General features: G+C 32.3%; 1 protein-coding gene across 2 annotated transcripts in view; it reads left to right on the plus strand.

The window, feature by feature from the left end:
- The window catches only part of dclk1a (doublecortin-like kinase 1a), a 150,831-nt gene that overhangs the window by 115,211 nt on the left and 17,801 nt on the right, over window positions 1–17,819 (plus strand). For both annotated transcript variants that reach the window (XM_061931328.2, XM_061931329.2), the window contains exons 7-9: window positions 13,285–13,348; window positions 16,869–17,041; window positions 17,117–17,236. In XM_061931328.2, the coding sequence (XP_061787312.1) occupies window positions 13,285–13,348; window positions 16,869–17,041; window positions 17,117–17,236 (357 nt within the window). The remainder of the gene's footprint in view (window positions 1–13,284; window positions 13,349–16,868; window positions 17,042–17,116; window positions 17,237–17,819) is intronic.

The raw sequence follows: 17,819 nt of genomic DNA on the forward strand, positions 1-17,819 counted from the left end.
CCGTCGTTGTTTTTACAGTGTGTTACTGTAAATAGATAAACAATAATAGTGTCATATTTACAGTAAAATTCTGCCAATTTTTTTTACTGTAAAAATAATGGTCGTTCTTTTTACAGGTTATTACTGTAAATAGAAAAAATCAAGAACATTGCCATTTTTACAGTAAAATTCTGGTGACCAAGCTGCCAGTTTTTTTTTACTGTAAAATCAACAGTGGTGGTTTTTACAGTGTATTACTGTAAATAGAAAAAAATATCATTGTCATTTTTACAGTAAAATTCTTGCGACTGAGCTGCCAGTTTTTTTTATCTGTAAATTCAACAGTTGTTGTTTTTACAGTGTACTATAAATAGAAAAAACAATAAGATTGTAATTTTTACAGTGAAATTCTTGCGACGGAGCTGCCAGTTTTTTTTATCTGTAAAATCAACCGTCGTTGTTTTTACAGTGTGTTACTTTAAATAGATAAACAATAATAGTGTCATATTTACAGTAAAATTCTGCCGGTTTTTTTACTGTAAAAATAATGGTCGTTCTTTTTACAGGTTATTACTGTAAATAGAAAAAATCAAGAACATTGCCATTTTTACAGTAAGATTCTGGTGACCAAGCTGCCAGTTTTTTACTGTAAAAATAATGGTCATGGTTTTTACAGCGATTACTGTAAATAGAAAAAATTAATAAGATTGTAATTTTTACTGTAAAATTCTTGCGACTGAGCTCCGAGTTTTTTTTTTACTGTAAAATCAACAGTCATTGTTTTTACAGCGTATTACTGTAAATAGAAAAAAACTAACATTGTCATTTTTACAGTAAAATTCTGGTGACTCAGCTGCCATTTTTTTTACAGTAAAATCAACAGTGGTGGTTTTTACAGTGTATTACTGTAAATAGAAAAAAACATCAAGAACATTGTCATTTTACAGTAAAAGTCTGGCAACTGAGCTGCCAGTTTTTTTCCTGTAAAAATAACAGTCGTTGTTTTTACAGTGTACTATAAATAGAAAAAACAATAAGATTGTAATTTTTACAGTGAAATTCTTGCGACGGAGCTGCCAGTTTTTTTAAAATCTGTAAAATCAACCGTCGTTGTTTTTACAGTGTGTTACTGTAAATAGATAAACAATAATAGTGTCATATTTACAGTAAAATTCTGCCGTTTTTTTTTTTACTGTAAAAAAAATGGTCGTTCTTTTTACAGGTTATTACTGTAAATAGAAAAAAATCAAGAACATTGCCATTTTTACAGTAAAATTATGGTGACCCAGCTGCCAGTTTTTTACTGTAAAAATAATGGTCATGTTTTTTACAGTGTATTACTGTAAATAGAAAAAAATAATACGATTGTCATTTTTACTGTAAAATTCTTGCGACTGAGCTCCGAGTTGTTTTTTACTGTAAAATCAACAGTCATTGTTTTTACAGCGTATTACTGTAAATAGAAAAAAATATCATTGTCATTTTTACAGTAAAATTCTTGCGACTGAGCTGCCAGTTTTTTTATCTGTAAAATCAACAGTCGTTGTTTTTACAGTGTACTATAAATAGAAAAAACAATAAGATTGTAATTTTTACAGTGAAATTCTTGCGACGGAGCTGCCAGTTTTTTTTATCTGTAAAATCAACCGTCGTTGTTTGTACAGTGTGTTACTGTAAATAGATAAACAATAATAGTGTCATATTTACAGTAAAATTCTGCCAATTTTTTTACTGTAAAAATAATGGTCGTTCTTTTTACAGGTTATTACTGTAAATAGAAAAAATCAATAGCATTGCCATTTTTACAGTAAAATTCTGGTGACCAAGCTGCCAGTTTTTTTTACTGCAAAATCAACAGTGGTGGTTTTTACAGTGTATTACTGTAAATAGAAAAAAATATCATTGTCATTTTTACAGTAAAATTCTTGCGACTGAGCTGCCAGTTTTTTTATCTGTAAAATCAACCGTCGTTGTTTGTACAGTGTGTTACTGTAAATAGATAAACAATAATAGTGTCATATTTACAGTAAAATTCTGCCGGGTTTTTTTACTGTAAAAATAATGGTCGTTCTTTTTACAGGTTATTACTGTAAATAGAAAAAATCAAGAACATTGCCATTTTTACAGTAAAATTATGGTGACCAAGCTGCCAGTTTTTTTTTTACTGTAAAATCAACAGTGGTGGTTTTTACAGTGTATTACTGTAAATAGAAAAAAATATCATTGTCATTTTTACAGTAAAATTCTTGCGACTGAGCTGCCAGTTTTTTTATCTGTAAAATCAACAGTCGTTGTTTTTACAGTGTACTATAAATAGAAAAAACAATACGATTGTAATTTTTACAGTGAAATTCTTGCGACGGAGCTGCCAGTTTTTTTTAAATCTGTAAAATCAACCGTCGTTGTTTTTACATTGTGTTACTGTAAATAGATAAACAATAATAGTGTCATATTTACAGTAAAATTCTGCCGTTTTTTTTTTACTGTAAAAAAAATGGTCGTTCTTTTTACAGGTTATTACTGTAAATAGAAAAAAATCAAGAACATTGCCATTTTTACAGTAAAATTATGGTGACCCAGCTGCCAGTTTTTTACTGTAAAAATAATGGTCATGTTTTTTACAGTGTATTACTGTAAATAGAAAAAAATAATACGATTGTAATTTTTACTGTAAAATTCTTGCGACTGAGCTCCGAGTTGTTTTTTTACTGTAAAATCAACAGTCATTGTTTTTACAGCGTATTACTGTAAATAGAAAAAAATATCATTGTCATTTTTACAGTAAAATTCTTGCGACTGAGCTGCCAGTTTTTTTTATCTGTAAATTCAACAGTTGTTGTTTTTACAGTGTACTATAAATAGAAAAAACAATAAGATTGTAATTTTTACAGTGAAATTCTTGCGACGGAGCTGCCAGTTTTTTTTATCTGTAAAATCAACCGTCGTTGTTTTTACAGTGTGTTACTTTAAATAGATAAACAATAATAGTGTCATATTTACAGTAAAATTCTGCCGGTTTTTTTACTGTAAAAATAATGGTCGTTCTTTTTACAGGTTATTACTGTAAATAGAAAAAATCAAGAACATTGCCATTTTTACAGTAAGATTCTGGTGACCAAGCTGCCAGTTTTTTACTGTAAAAATAATGGTCATGGTTTTTACAGTGTATTACTGTAAATAGAAAAAAATAATACGATTGTAATTTTTACTGTAAAATTCTTGCGACTGAGCTCCGAGTTGTTTTTTTTACTGTAAAATCAACAGTCATTGTTTTTACAGCGTATTACTGTAAATAGAAAAAAACCAATAACATTGTCATTTTTACAGTAAAATTCTTGCGACTGAGCTGCAAGTTTTTTTTACTGTAAAATCAACAGTCGTTTTTCCAGTGTGTTACTGTAAATAGATAAACAATAATAGTGTCATATTTACAGTAAAATTCTGGTGACTGAGCTGCCGTTTTTTTACTGTAAAAATAATGGTCGTTCTTTTTACAGGTTATTACTGTAAATAGAAAAAAACAATAACATTGTAATTTTTACAGTAAAATTCTGGCGACTGAGCTGCCAGTTTTTTTTACTGTAAAATCAACAGTCGTTTTTCCAGTGTGTTACTGTAAATAGATAAACAATAATAGTGTCATATTTACAGTAAAATTCTGGTGACTGAGCTGCCGTTTTTTTTTACTATAAAAATAATAGTTGTTCTTTTTACAGTGTATTACTGTAAATAGAAAAAAACAATAACAATTTCATTTTTACAGTGAACTTCTTGAGACTGAGCTGCCAGTTTTTTTTATCTGTAAAATCAACAGTCGTTGTTTTTACAGTGTATTACTGTAAATAGAAAAAAAACAATAACATTGTCCTTTTTACAGTAAAATTCTTGCGACTGAGCTGCGAGGTTTTTTTTAACTGTAAAATCAACAGCCGTTTTTCCAGTGTGTTACTGTAAATAGATAAACAATAATAGTGTCATATTTACAGTAACATTCTGGTGACTGAGCTGCCGTTTTTTTTACTGTAAAAATAATGGTTGTTCTTTTTACAGTGTATTACTGTAAATAGAAAAAAACAATAACATTGTCATTTTTACAGTAAAATTCTTGCGACTGAGCTGCAAGTTTGTTTTTTTACTGTAAAATCAACAGTCGTTTTTCCAGTGTGTTACTGTAAATAGATAAACAATAATAGTGTCATATTTACAGTAAAATTCTGGTGACTGAGCTGCCGTTTTTTTTACTGTAAAAATAATGGTTGTTCTTTTTACAGTGTATTACTGTAAATAAAAAAAACAATAACATTGTCATTTTTACAGTAAAATTCTGGCGACTGAGATGCGAGTTTTTTTTTTACTGTAAAATCAACAGTCGTTTTTCCAGTGTGTTACTGTAAATAGATAAACAATAATAGTGTCATATTTATAGTAAAATTCTGGTGACTGATTTGACGTTTTTTTTTACTGTAAAAATAATGGTCGTTCTTTTTACAGGTTATTACTGTAAATAGAAAAAAACAATAACATTGTCATTTTTGCAGTAAAATTCTGGTGACTGAGCTGCCAGTTTTTTTTTTACTGTAAAATCACCAGTCATGCTTTTTACAGTGTATTACTGTAAATTGAAAAAAACAATAACATTGTCATTTTTACAGTAAAATTCTGGTGACTGAGCTGCCAGTTTTTTTTTTTTTACTGTAAAATCACCAGTCATGCTTTTTACAGTGTATTACTGTAAATTGAAAAAAACAATAACATTGTCATTTTTACAGTAAAATTCTTGCGACTGAGCTGCAAGTTTTTTTTTTTACTGTAAAATCAACAGTCGTTTTTCCAGTGTGTTACTGTAAATAGATAAACAATAATAGTGTCATATTTACAGTAAAATTCTGGTGACTGAGCTGCCGTTTTTTTTACTGTAAAAATAATGGTTGTTCTTTTTACAGTGTATCAGTGTAAATAGAAAAAAACAATAACATTGTCATTTTTACAGTAAAATTCTTGCGACTGAGCTGCGAGGTTTTTTTTACTGTAAAATCAACAGTCGTTTTTCCAGTGTGTTACTGTAAATAGATAAACAATAATAGTGTCATATTTACAGTAAATTTCTGGTGACTGAGCTGCCGTTTTTTTTACTGTAAAAATAATGGTCGTTCTTTTCACAGTGTATTACTGTAAATAGAAAAAAACAATAACATTGTCATTTTTACAGTAAAATTCTTGCGACGGAGCTGCAAGTTTTTTTTACTGTAAAATCAACAGTCGTTTTTCCAGTGTGTTACTGTAAATAGATAAACAATAATCGTGTCATATTTACAGTAACATTCTGGTGACTGAGCTGCCGTTTTTTTACTGTAAAAATAATGGTCGTTCTTTTTACAGTGTATTACTGTAAATAGAAAAAAACAATAACATTGTCATTTTTACAGTAAAATTCTGGCGACTGAGATGCGAGGTTTTTTTTACTGTAAAATCAACAGTCGTTTTTCCAGTGTGTTACTGTGAATTGATAAACAATAATAGTGTCATATTTATAGTAAAATTCTGGTGACTGATTTGACGTTTTTTTTACTGTAAAAATAATGGTCGTTCTTTTTACAGTGTATTACTGTAAATAGAAAAAAACAATAACATTGTCATTTTTACAGTAAAATTCTTGTGACTGAGCTGCGAGTTTTTTTTACTGTAAAATCAACAGTCGTTTTTCCAGTGTGTTACTGTGAATAGATAAACAATAATAGTGTCATTTTTACAGTAAAATTCTGGTGACTGATTTGACGTTTTTTTTACTGTAAAAATAATGGTCGTTCTTTTTACAGGTTTTTACTGTAAATAGAAAAAAACAATAACATTGTCATTTTTACAGTAAAATTCTGGCGACTGAGCTGCCAGTTTTTTTTTTACTGTAAAATCACCAGTCATGCTTTTTACAGTGTGTTACTGTAAATTGAAAAAAACAATAACATTGTCATTTTTACAGTAAAATTCTGGCGACTGAGCTGCCAGTTGTTGGGTTTTTTTTTTACTGTCAAATCAACAGTCATTGTTTTTAAACAGATAAAAACAAAAATAGTGTAATTTTTACAGTAAAATTCTGGTGACTGAGCTGCAAGTTTTTTTTTTACTGTAAATATATAAAAACAATAATAGTAATATTTTTACCTTAAAATCTACGGTTGTTGTTTTTACAGTCTATTACTATAAATGGAAAAAAGGCTAACACGGTCATTTTTATGTTAAAATTTTCGCGACTGAGCTGTCAGGTTGGTTTTTTTTACTGTAAAATCAACAGTCATTGTTTTTAAAATAGATTACCGTATTTTCCGCACCATAAGGCGCCCTGGGTTATAAGCCGCGCCTTCAATGAACGGCATATTTCAAAACTTTGTTCACCTATAAGCCGCCCCGTGTTGTAAGCCGCATCTAACTGCGCTAAAGGAATGTCAAAAAAACAGTCAGATAGGTCAGTCAAACTTTAATAATATATTAAAACCAGCGTGATGTGGGCGCGCATGGAATCGTATATCAACATGGACGGAGCTGCGTGAAAAAAGCCAGCCGGCCTCTTCGCGTAAACTTAAACTTACCTTAACCACTCGCTCATCTTTTCTTCATCCATCCATCCCTTCGAGTTAGCTTTTATGATGACGCCGGCTGGAAAGGTCTCTTTTGGCAAGGTCTTCCTTTTGAATATCACCATGGGTGGAAGTTTCTGGCCATTAGCATGGCAAGCTAGAACCACAGTGAAGGATGACTTCTCATTCCCTGTGGTGCGAATATTCACCGTACGTGCTCCCGTTGTATCCACAGTGCGGTTCACAGGAATATCAAAAGTCAGTGGAACCTCGTCCATGTTGATAATGTTCTCTGGCCGGATCTTTTTTTCAGCTATCTTGTTTTTACAATATGCACGGAAAGTAGCCAGCTTTTCTTGAAAGTCTTTAGGCAGTTGCTGTGAAATAGTAATCCGTGTGCGGATGGAGAGATTGCGTCTTTTCATGAACTGGATCCCTGTCACTTAGTAGGAGCCATTTTGTGGTCTTTACAGATGTAAACACACAAAGGAAATGAAACGTACGGTAATATCCGCGCGCTTTTTCTTCTTCTACGCGGGCGGGTGGTTGCTTACAGTAGAAGAAGAAGCGCTTCCTGTTCTATGGGGGCGGGTGCTTCCCTTGGCGGTTGCTTGCGTAGAAGAAGAAGCACTTCCTCTTCTACGGGGAAAAAAGATGGCGGCTGTTTACCGTAGTTGCGAGACCGAAACTTTATGAAAATGAATCTTAATATTAATCCATATATAAAGCGCACCGGGTTAAAAGCCGCACTGTCAGCTTTTGAGTAAATTTGTGGTTTTTAGGTGCGGCTAATAGTGCGGAAAATACGGTAAAAACAAAAATAGTGTACTTTTTACAGTAAAATTCTTGCGACTGAGTTGCGATTTTTTTGACTGTAAAATCCACAGGCCTTGTTTGTACAGTGCATAACTGTAAATGGAAGAAACAATACCAATTTATTTTATTTAATTAACTAATTAATTTTCACGGTAAAATTCTGGTAACTGAATGGCCCGTTTTTTTTTTACTGTAAAATCTTCAGGATTTTAAAAAAAATTTTTTTTACAGTTTGCTAATGTAAATAATAAAATTTTGCCAGTGTTATTTTTAAAGTAAAATTGTGGCAATTGAGCTGCCAGTTTTGATTTTTATCTTAAAATCCACGGTTGTTGTTTTTACAGTCAATTACTGTAAATGGAAAAAAGGCTAACACGGTCATTTTTATGTTAAAATTCTCGCGACTGAGCTGTCAGTTTTTACTGTAAATATGTATTTTTACGGTAAAGTTGGAGTGACTGAGCTGTCAGTTTTCGACTGATGTTTTTTTTTTTTTTACAGCGTTGGTTTTATGTCCCGAGCGTCGTCCTCGTACTTCCTGTCCCCCGTGGCGTCGCCGGGATTCTTCCCGTCCAGCTGGCACAGCTCGGCGCGCTAATCCCCAAACGGCGTTGATCTTTTCAAGCGAGAGCAGAATGGATTGGTTTGTGTCTAGACATCATGTCAGGGAGGGAGGGGGCGGGGCCAAGCATAGCACGCCGAAGCAATAAGAGCGGCATCCACATTTAGGCGGCGCTGTAAGATGTTTAATCAGCTGTGAGTTCTTATGTAAATGTTGCATCATCAAGTGGACCGATGTTCAATTCCCTTTTCATGGCCGCCGATGCTCCCCCGCAACCTCTCGCCAGATGATGCACCTCATCTTCTCGCTGGCATTCAGGATGCTAGCGTGAGGCGGCAGGGAGGGAGGGGCCGCCCCTTTTGATAACATCCAGCTCCGTCTCGCCTCTTGCTAATAACAATGAAGACCGAGGAGACAAAAGTCCCTCAAAGGGTCCCTACAAGCCCGCCCCCCCACCCCAGCCCTCTCCATCCAGGAAGCGACCATATTTAGCCTGCCAGGAAGTCGCCTGAGCTGCCTGGCAGCAGTTTCCATAGCAACAGAGTTTTGTTGCCTCGCGCCGCAGGAAGATGGAGGCTGCGTGCGGGATAAGGACCTGAGAGACGAGACGTGCAATGATCGGACCGACACAAAACACAAACAGCCTCCCCGCGGCGAAACGGTCATGATATAAATGGCCAAACAAAAACTAAAAATGTTGACAAATTAAAACAATTTAGAACAAATAATAAAGAAATGACAAAACAAAAAAATTAAAAAACAAAACAATTAAACTTTTTTTTTTAAATAAAAACCAATTAAAATAATTTATGACAAACCAAAGAAAGAAAACTTTTTTGTTAAATCAGTGTAGAAAATTGAAAAGGAAAACTCAAATAAATAAATGACAAAACAAAAAATATATATATAATTGATAAAATAAAACAATTTAAAACATGTTAAAAATAATAAATGACCAAAAATTATAAATACAAAAATGACAAAACAAATAGTCAATACATAATTAAGCAAACAAAACAATTTAAAACATAAGAAAAACAGCAACAAATAAATAAATAAATAAATGACAAAACCAAATAATAAATAAATAGTTAATTTAAAAAATAAAAATCATTAAAAAACATCAACAAATAGATAAATAAATAGCCAAACAAAAACAAAAATTATTGACAAATTCAAACAATTTAGAACATGTAAAAAACAACAAATAATAAAGAAATTACAAAACAAAAAAAATTAAAAAAAACAAAACAATTGAAAAAAATGTTTTAAGTAAAAACCAAATAAAATATTTTACGACAAAACAAAGAAATCATTTTTTTTTAATCAGTGTAGAAAATTGAAAAGGAAAACTCAAATAAATAAATGACAAAACAAAAAAAATATATAAATAATTGATCAAATAAAACAATTTAACTAATTTAAAACATGTAAAAAAAAAAACAAATGACCAAAAATTATAAATACAAAAATGACAAAACAAACAATCAATACATAATTGATCAAACAAAACAATTTAAAACATGTAAAAAACAGCAACAAATAAATAAATACATGACAAAACCAAATAATAAATAAATAGTTGATAGAACAAGCTACGGTAATTTAAAAAATTTAAAGAAAACCCCCCCCAAAAAAAATAAAAAATAAATGCCAAACAAAAAAAAAAAATATTGACAAATTAAAACAATTTAGAACATGTAAAAAAAAAGAAAAAAAGAAAGAAATGACAAAACAAAAAAATAAAACAATTAAAAAAAAATGTTTTAAATAAAAACCAAATAAAAGAATTTATGACAAAACAAAGAAATATATATATATTTTTAAATCAGTGTAGAACATTGAAAAAGAAAACTCAAATAAATAAATGACAAAACAAAAAATATATATAAATAATTGATCAAATAAACAATTTAAAACATGATAAGAAAAATTATATAAATGACCAAAAAATTATAAATACAAAAATGACAAAACAAACAATGAATACATTATTGATCAAACAAAACAATTTAAAACATGTAAAAAAAACAGCAACAAATAAATTACAAAACAAAAAATAAATAGTTGATAAAACAAGACAGTTTAAAATTTAAAAAATAAATAAATAAATAAATGACAAAACAAAAAATAAATAATTCGATGAAATAAACACATTTTTTAAATGTAAGAAAATTATACTACATAAATAAAAGACAAAACAAAAAATAGACAAACAAAACAAAAATTAATAATTGATTAAAAAAACAATAAGAAATGTTACATAAAACTCAAAGAAACAAATAAATGATAAAACAAAAAACAAATAAATAAACGACAAAACAAAAGCAAATTAATAATTGATAAAAACAAAACAATTTAAAACATGTAAAAAACCCAAAATAAATGGCAAAACAAAACAAAAACATTCTTAATAAAAACAAAACAATACAAAAATGTAAAAATAAAACCCAAACAAATTCATAAATGACCAAACAAACAAAACTAAACAACAACAAAGAAATGACCATACAGACATTTAAAAACATGCAAGGTGCAAACTTAATATTTCATATAGAAACTCTCCTCTGATTCAAATATACTGTTTACCCTGTATTCATTATAATATTAACACATTTACACTAAACCAGAAGTACTGCACATTAATACACTATTTCCACACAGTATAATACACTCCTGTATCGTCATACATTACTTTCAAACTGTCTGATACATGTTGGATACGTCTACAAATGCGATACTGTATGTAGGATACTGTATGTAGATACTGTATGTAGGATACTGTATGTAGGATACTTATATGCCGTCCTCACAACAAGCTAGAAGGTGATAAGTATACCGATGGGTACAGAATGTAGTACTTTCATAAGTACTAAGAAATTCTGTCAGTACTACCAAGTATTGATTCATGTCAAATCTAAGGGTACCATATCTGGATGGCGTTTATGCCCACCCAATGCCAACTTACATTGGATATGCCACAGACATGCTACTGACTAGCATTAGCAATTTTACATGGCGATTTTCAACACCTCCAAATTTAGTAATGAAAACCACGACTCAGACGTGGTAGTCAAACAGCCGATGCGTAAAAGGTAACACCTTTTTCACTTCCGTTACGTTTACCGATATCGGAGCCGTGAGTATTGGCCGACGTCGATATTTTCAACACGATATCAGCAGGAATCGTGCACACTGTGTGAAATATTGGAAACATGTTTTATAAGTGGCTATGAAAAACACCAACCTATTTATCATTAACTCTCTGAAATTGACTTATTCTGTCTTTAAGTTGAAGTGGGGTGGTAATTAGTTTTTTGGTATTTTTGGCAAAACCTAGTGGCCACTATAATTCGTGAAGGTAAGCTCACGGCGCATTAAGTGGAACGCTGCGGACACGTTTGTTACTGGACATTTTCTATTACACTTCTGCCTTGGAGACTTTGTAAGTAATATGCAACTGTGATTCTTGTTTGTATATTGTTGAAATACTATTACACACGTCTAGCTTGTGTGCTATTGTGTGCTTAGCTGTTGCGTAGCTGCTAGCTCCTAGTAGCCTATAGCCTAGCATATTTACATTTTGTAAAAGACTTGACTATATTATTTATAAACATATATATTTATATGTATATTTACGTATATATTTATGGTAACACTTTAGACTTAGACTTCCTTTTTAGACTTAGTATGGGAACACATATTCACCATTAATTAGTTGCTTATTAACATGAAAATTAGTAACATATTTGCTCTTAATTAGTCATTATTAAGTACTTATTAATGCCTTATATCGCATGGCCTTATTATACAACCAGTATAACCTAACCCTAACCCCAACCCTAACCCTAACCCTAACCAAATAACTCTAAATTAAGTCTTTGTTACTTAGAATATGTTCCCCATACTAAAGTGTTACCATATTTATATATGTATGTATATGTGTATATATGTATATGTCTATGTGCATATATGTATGTATATACTGTATGTATATGTGCATATATGTATGTATATGTTCATATATGTATGTATATACTGTATGTATATGTGCATATATGTATGTATATGTGCATATATGTATTCATATATGTATATGTATATACTGTATGTATATGTGCATATATGTATATGTGTATACATATGTATATGTGCATATGTGTATATGTATATGTGCATATATGTATGTATATACTGTATGTATATGTGTATACATATGTATATGTGCATATATGTATGTATATGTGTATATACGTATATGTGCATATACGTATATGTGCATATATATATGTATATGTATATACTGTATGTATATGTGCATATATGTATATGTGTATACATATGTATATGTGCATATGTGTATATGTATATGTGCATATATGTATGTATATACTGTATGTATATGTGCATATATGTATGTATATGTGTATATATGTATATGTGCATATACGTATATGTGCATATATGTATATGTGTATATATGTATATGTGCATATATGTATGTATATGTGCATAAATGCATGTACAGTATATATATGTGTATACAAATGTGTATGTGCATATATGTATGTATGTATATGTGCATATATGTATGTATATATATGTATATGTGTATATATGTATATGTGCATATATGTATGTATGTATATATGTATATGTGTATGTATGTATATGTGCATATATGTATGTATATATACAGTATATGTATATGTGTATATATGTATATGTGCATGTATGTATGTATATATGTATATGTGCATATATGTATGTATATATGTGTATGTGCATATATGTATGTATATGTGTATGTATGTATGTATATGTGTATGTATGTATATGTGCATATATGTATGTATATATGTGTATATATGTATATGTGCATATATGTATGTATATATGTATATGTGTATGTATGTATATGTGCATATATGTATGTATATATATATATATGTATATAATATATACATATATATATATACATACATATATGCACATATACATATATACGATATATGTATATGTGCATATATGTATGTATATATGTGTATGTATGTATATGTGCATGTATGTATGTATATGTGCATATATGTATGTGTATATATGTGTGTATATATAAAATACATTTTAGGAAGGAAGTACACATAACATTTTAGTTTACAGTGAATACGTTAGCCAGGTACTACGTTCTTTATTTGGAGCAAACGCTAGTCAACAACTAGCTTGACACGGGAGGTCGTGACAGGTAATAATTGAGCACCACTGCATAGAGAGATGCTATGATATGTTGTGATGCGTGCGATGTTGCGGTCCTTTAAGAGCAAATATCAAACCCGTCCCTTTTCCTCGCCTCCACAGGGCTCACAGGGCTCGTCTGCGTCGCTGTCCTCCGATCCAGTGTCCAGCCCGGCGGACGGCGGCGGTGAGCGACCATTTCTTTTTGTCACTATTACAAAAGTGTTGTCTTGTCTTTTCTTCTCTGTGAGAAAACTGCAGGGTTACCCCCTTAATGTCATGTTTTATTTTATTTTATTTTTTGGCAAATAAAAGTAATATAATGTATTGCAAGTCTGACGCTATTTTTAACTTGTATTGACAATCTTATGATAACAAACGGCACAATTCCAACAGGTTTTACCTCACACTTTTGTCTCAACAACACTTCCTCATTCTCCGCCAATCACCTTACAGGCACGGACGGTGTGTTTGTGACCGTGGGAAAAACGGGCATCAAATCCAAACCCCACCAACATTAAGACCAGTATGAATTGATAATTATAGCCTATCATTTGGCACTATTGACAAGTTATGTACCAATAAAAAACATTTTTAATCACCAAAAACAGTATTTTGATAACATATAACGATAAAAGATTTGTTTTATAATGTATGTGTACATTTTTTTTAGCCTTTTTAAAGAAAAAATACCATCGTAGCAAATCTGGCAAATGACTCACCTGTAGCCACGCCCCTGACCACGCCCCCATGGCAGTTTTGGGGAAACACCGAACTGTCATGTGACCTTTTATAGGCGTCATCCAATCAGGTCTGCTCACTAGCGATGGTTACATGAGTGCATGGCACACTCACTACCTGTATTGGTCATGTGTTAGTGTTTCATCTGCTGGATACTGTGTAGATACATATATATATATATATATATATATATATACAATTTATATGTACTTATATGTGTGTGTTTGTATATATATATTAATATATATATATATATATATATATATATATATATATATATATATATATATATATATATATATTTTACTAATAGCTGCATTTATTTATATATAATATATCTACACATATAAACACTTTTATATATATATATATATATATTTATTTATTTTTATTTTTTATTTTTTTATTTTTTTTACTAATAGCTGCATTTATTTATATATGATATATATACACATATATACACTTTTATATATATATATATATATATATATATACATATATATACTGTGTAGCTAAATATACATACAGTACATTTGTGTTTTTCTTAAAGTGACACACACACACACACACACACACATGTAGGTATCAGTGTTTGTGTTTTCTTAAAGTGACACACACACACATGGAGGTATCAGTGTTGTTGTTTTCTTAAAGTGACACACACACACACACACACGGAGGTATCAGTGTTGTTGTTTTCTTAAAGTGACACACACACACGGAGGTATCAGTGTTGTTGTTTTCTTAAAGTGACACACACACACGGAGGTATCAGTGTTGTTGTTTTCTTAAAGTGACACACACACACGGAGGTATCAGTGTTGTTGTTTTCTTAAAGTGTCACACACACACGGAGGTATCAGTGTTGTTATTTTCTTAAAGTGACACACACACACACACATGGAGGTATCAGTGTTGTGGTTTTCTTAAAGTGACACACACACGGAGGTATCAGTGTTGTTGTTTTCTTAAAGTGACACACACACACACACGGAGGTATCAGTGTTGTTATTTTCTTAAAGTGACACACACACACGGAGGTATCAGTGTTGTTGTTTTCTTAAAGTGACACACACACACACGGAGGTATCAGTATTCGTGTTTTCTTAAAGTGACACACACACACACACGGAGGTATCAGTGTTGTTGTTTTCTTAAAGTGACACACACACACGGAGGTATCAGTATTCGTGTTTTCTTAAAGTGACACACACACACACGGAGGTATCAGTATTCGTGTTTTCTTAAAGTGACACACACACACACACGGAGGTATCAGTGTTGTTGTTTTCTTAAAGTGACACACACACACACGGAGGTATCAGTGTTGTTGTTTTCTTAAAGTGACACACACACACGGAGGTATCAGTGTTGTTATTTATTTTCTTAAAGTGACACACACACACGGAGGTATCAGTGTTGTTGTTTTCTTAAAGTGACACACATACACACACACACACACACACACACACGGAGGTATCAGTGTTGTTGTTTTCTTAAAGTGACACACACACACACACACACACACGGAGGTATCAGTGTTGTTGTTTTCTTAAAGTGACACACACACACGGAGGTATCAGTGTTGTTGTTTTCTTAAAGTGACACACATACACACACACACACACACACACACACATGGAGGTATCAGTGTTGTTGTTTTCTTAAAGTGACACACACACACACACGGAGGTATCAGTGTTGTTGTTTTCTTAAAGTGACACACACACACGGAGGTATCAGTGTTGTTGTTTTCTTAAAGTGACACACACACACGGAGGTATCAGTGTTGTTGTTTTCTTAAAGTGACACACATACACACACACACACACACACACACACACACACATGGAGGTATCATATCAGTGTTGTTGTTTTCTTAAAGTGACACACACACACACACGGAGGTATCAGTGTTGTTGTTTTCTTAAAGTGACACACACACACGGAAGTATCAGTGTTGTTGTTTTCTTAAAGTGACACACACACACGGAGGTATCAGTATTCGTGTTTTCTTAAAGTGACACACACACACGGAGGTATCAGTGTTGTTGTTTTCTTAAAGTGACACACACACACACACACACACGCACACACACGGAGGTGTCAGTGTTGTTGTTTTCTTAAAGTGACACACACACACACACACACACACACGGAGGTATCAGTGTTCGTGTTTTCTTAAAGTGACACACACACACATACGGAGGTATCAGTGTTGTTGTTTTCTTAAAGTGACACACAAACACAAATGGAGGTATCAGTGTTGTTGTTTTCTTAAAGTGACACACACACACACACACACACATGGAGGTATCAGTGTTGTTATTTTCTTAAAGTGACACACACACACACACACACATGGAGGTATCAGTGTTGTTATTTTCTTAAAGTGACACACACACACACACACATGGAGGTATCAGTGTTGTTATTTTCTTAAAGTGACACACACACACACACACACATGGAGGTATCAGTGTTGTTATTTTCTTAAAGTGACACACACACACGCACACACACGGAGGTATCAGTGTTGTTGTTTTCTTAAAGTGACACACACACATGAATGTATCAGTGTTGTTGTTTTCTTAAAGTGAAACACACACATGGAGGTATCAGTGTTGTTGTTTTCTTAAAGTGACACACACACACACGGAGGTATCAGTGTTGTTGTTTGCTTAAAGTGACACACACACACACACATGGTATCAGTGTTGTTATTTTCTTAAAGTGACACACACACACGGAGGTATCAGTGTTGTTGTTTTCTTAAAGTGACACACACACACACACACACACACACACACACGGAGGTATCAGTGTTGTTGTTTTCTTAAAGTGACACACACACGGAGGTATCAGTGTTGTTGTTTTCTTAAAGTGACACACACACACACACGGAGGTATCAGTTAACGAGGTACAGAATTGTTTACGCTCTCCATCGCTTCTCTCTTCCCCGCAGAGGAAGTGGCCGCCGACCAGGTCCCGGCGGTCCCCTCCTACATTTCAGAACGCTACGAAGTGGGACGCATGTTGGGCGACGGGAACTTCGCCGTGGTCCACGAGTGCGTGGAGCACTCGACCGGGCGCCATTACGCTCTGAAGATCATCAACAAGGGCAAATGTCGAGGCAAGGTCTGGCAAAACTTCCTTTCCCTCCTCCCATCGGTGCAATGATGTTCCCGGGTCTAATGGCGTGGACTTTTCCAGGAGCACATGATCCAGAACGAGGTGGCCATCTTGCGGCGAGTGAAGCATCCCAACGTGGTGCTGCTCATCGAGGAGGTGGACACGTACAGCGAGCTCTACCTGGTCATGGAGCTGGTGGAGGTGTGTGGGGAATATACATATATATACTTATTCTATTTAACCATGTGACCTTCCATCTCATTCAGAATCCATCCTCACCATGTTTTATATGATGTGATAAAAGCCTTTGTTACGAAACCTTTTATTTTTTTCCACACTGAATTTTTCTTGCGTGAAGTTATGCTGACTATTTCATTGAAAAAAAAAATTGTGAGGGAATTTTTCAGCATCCAGTTTTTTTACACTGAATTTTTTTTTTTACACCAATTTTTTTATACTGATTTTTTTACACTGAATTCTTGTACAGTGACTTTGAGAAAACACTGAATTTTTTTACACTGAATTTTAGTACAATTAATTGTTTTACACTGAATTTTAGTACAATTAATTGTTTTACACTGAATTTTAGTACAATTAATTGTTTTACACTGAATTTTGTTTACACTGAATTTTAAAACACTGAATTATTTTTACACTGAATTTTAAAACACTGAATTATTTTGCACTTAATTTTTTACACTGATTTTTTTCAAAAGCATTTTTACACTCATTTCTTTACACTGAATTATTTTACACTTAATTTTTTACACTTAATTTTTATACA

The sequence above is a fragment of the Nerophis lumbriciformis genome, linkage group LG37, assembly GCF_033978685.3.
Source record: "Nerophis lumbriciformis linkage group LG37, RoL_Nlum_v2.1, whole genome shotgun sequence".
In the NCBI taxonomy this organism is placed as follows: Eukaryota; Metazoa; Chordata; class Actinopteri; order Syngnathiformes; family Syngnathidae; genus Nerophis; species Nerophis lumbriciformis.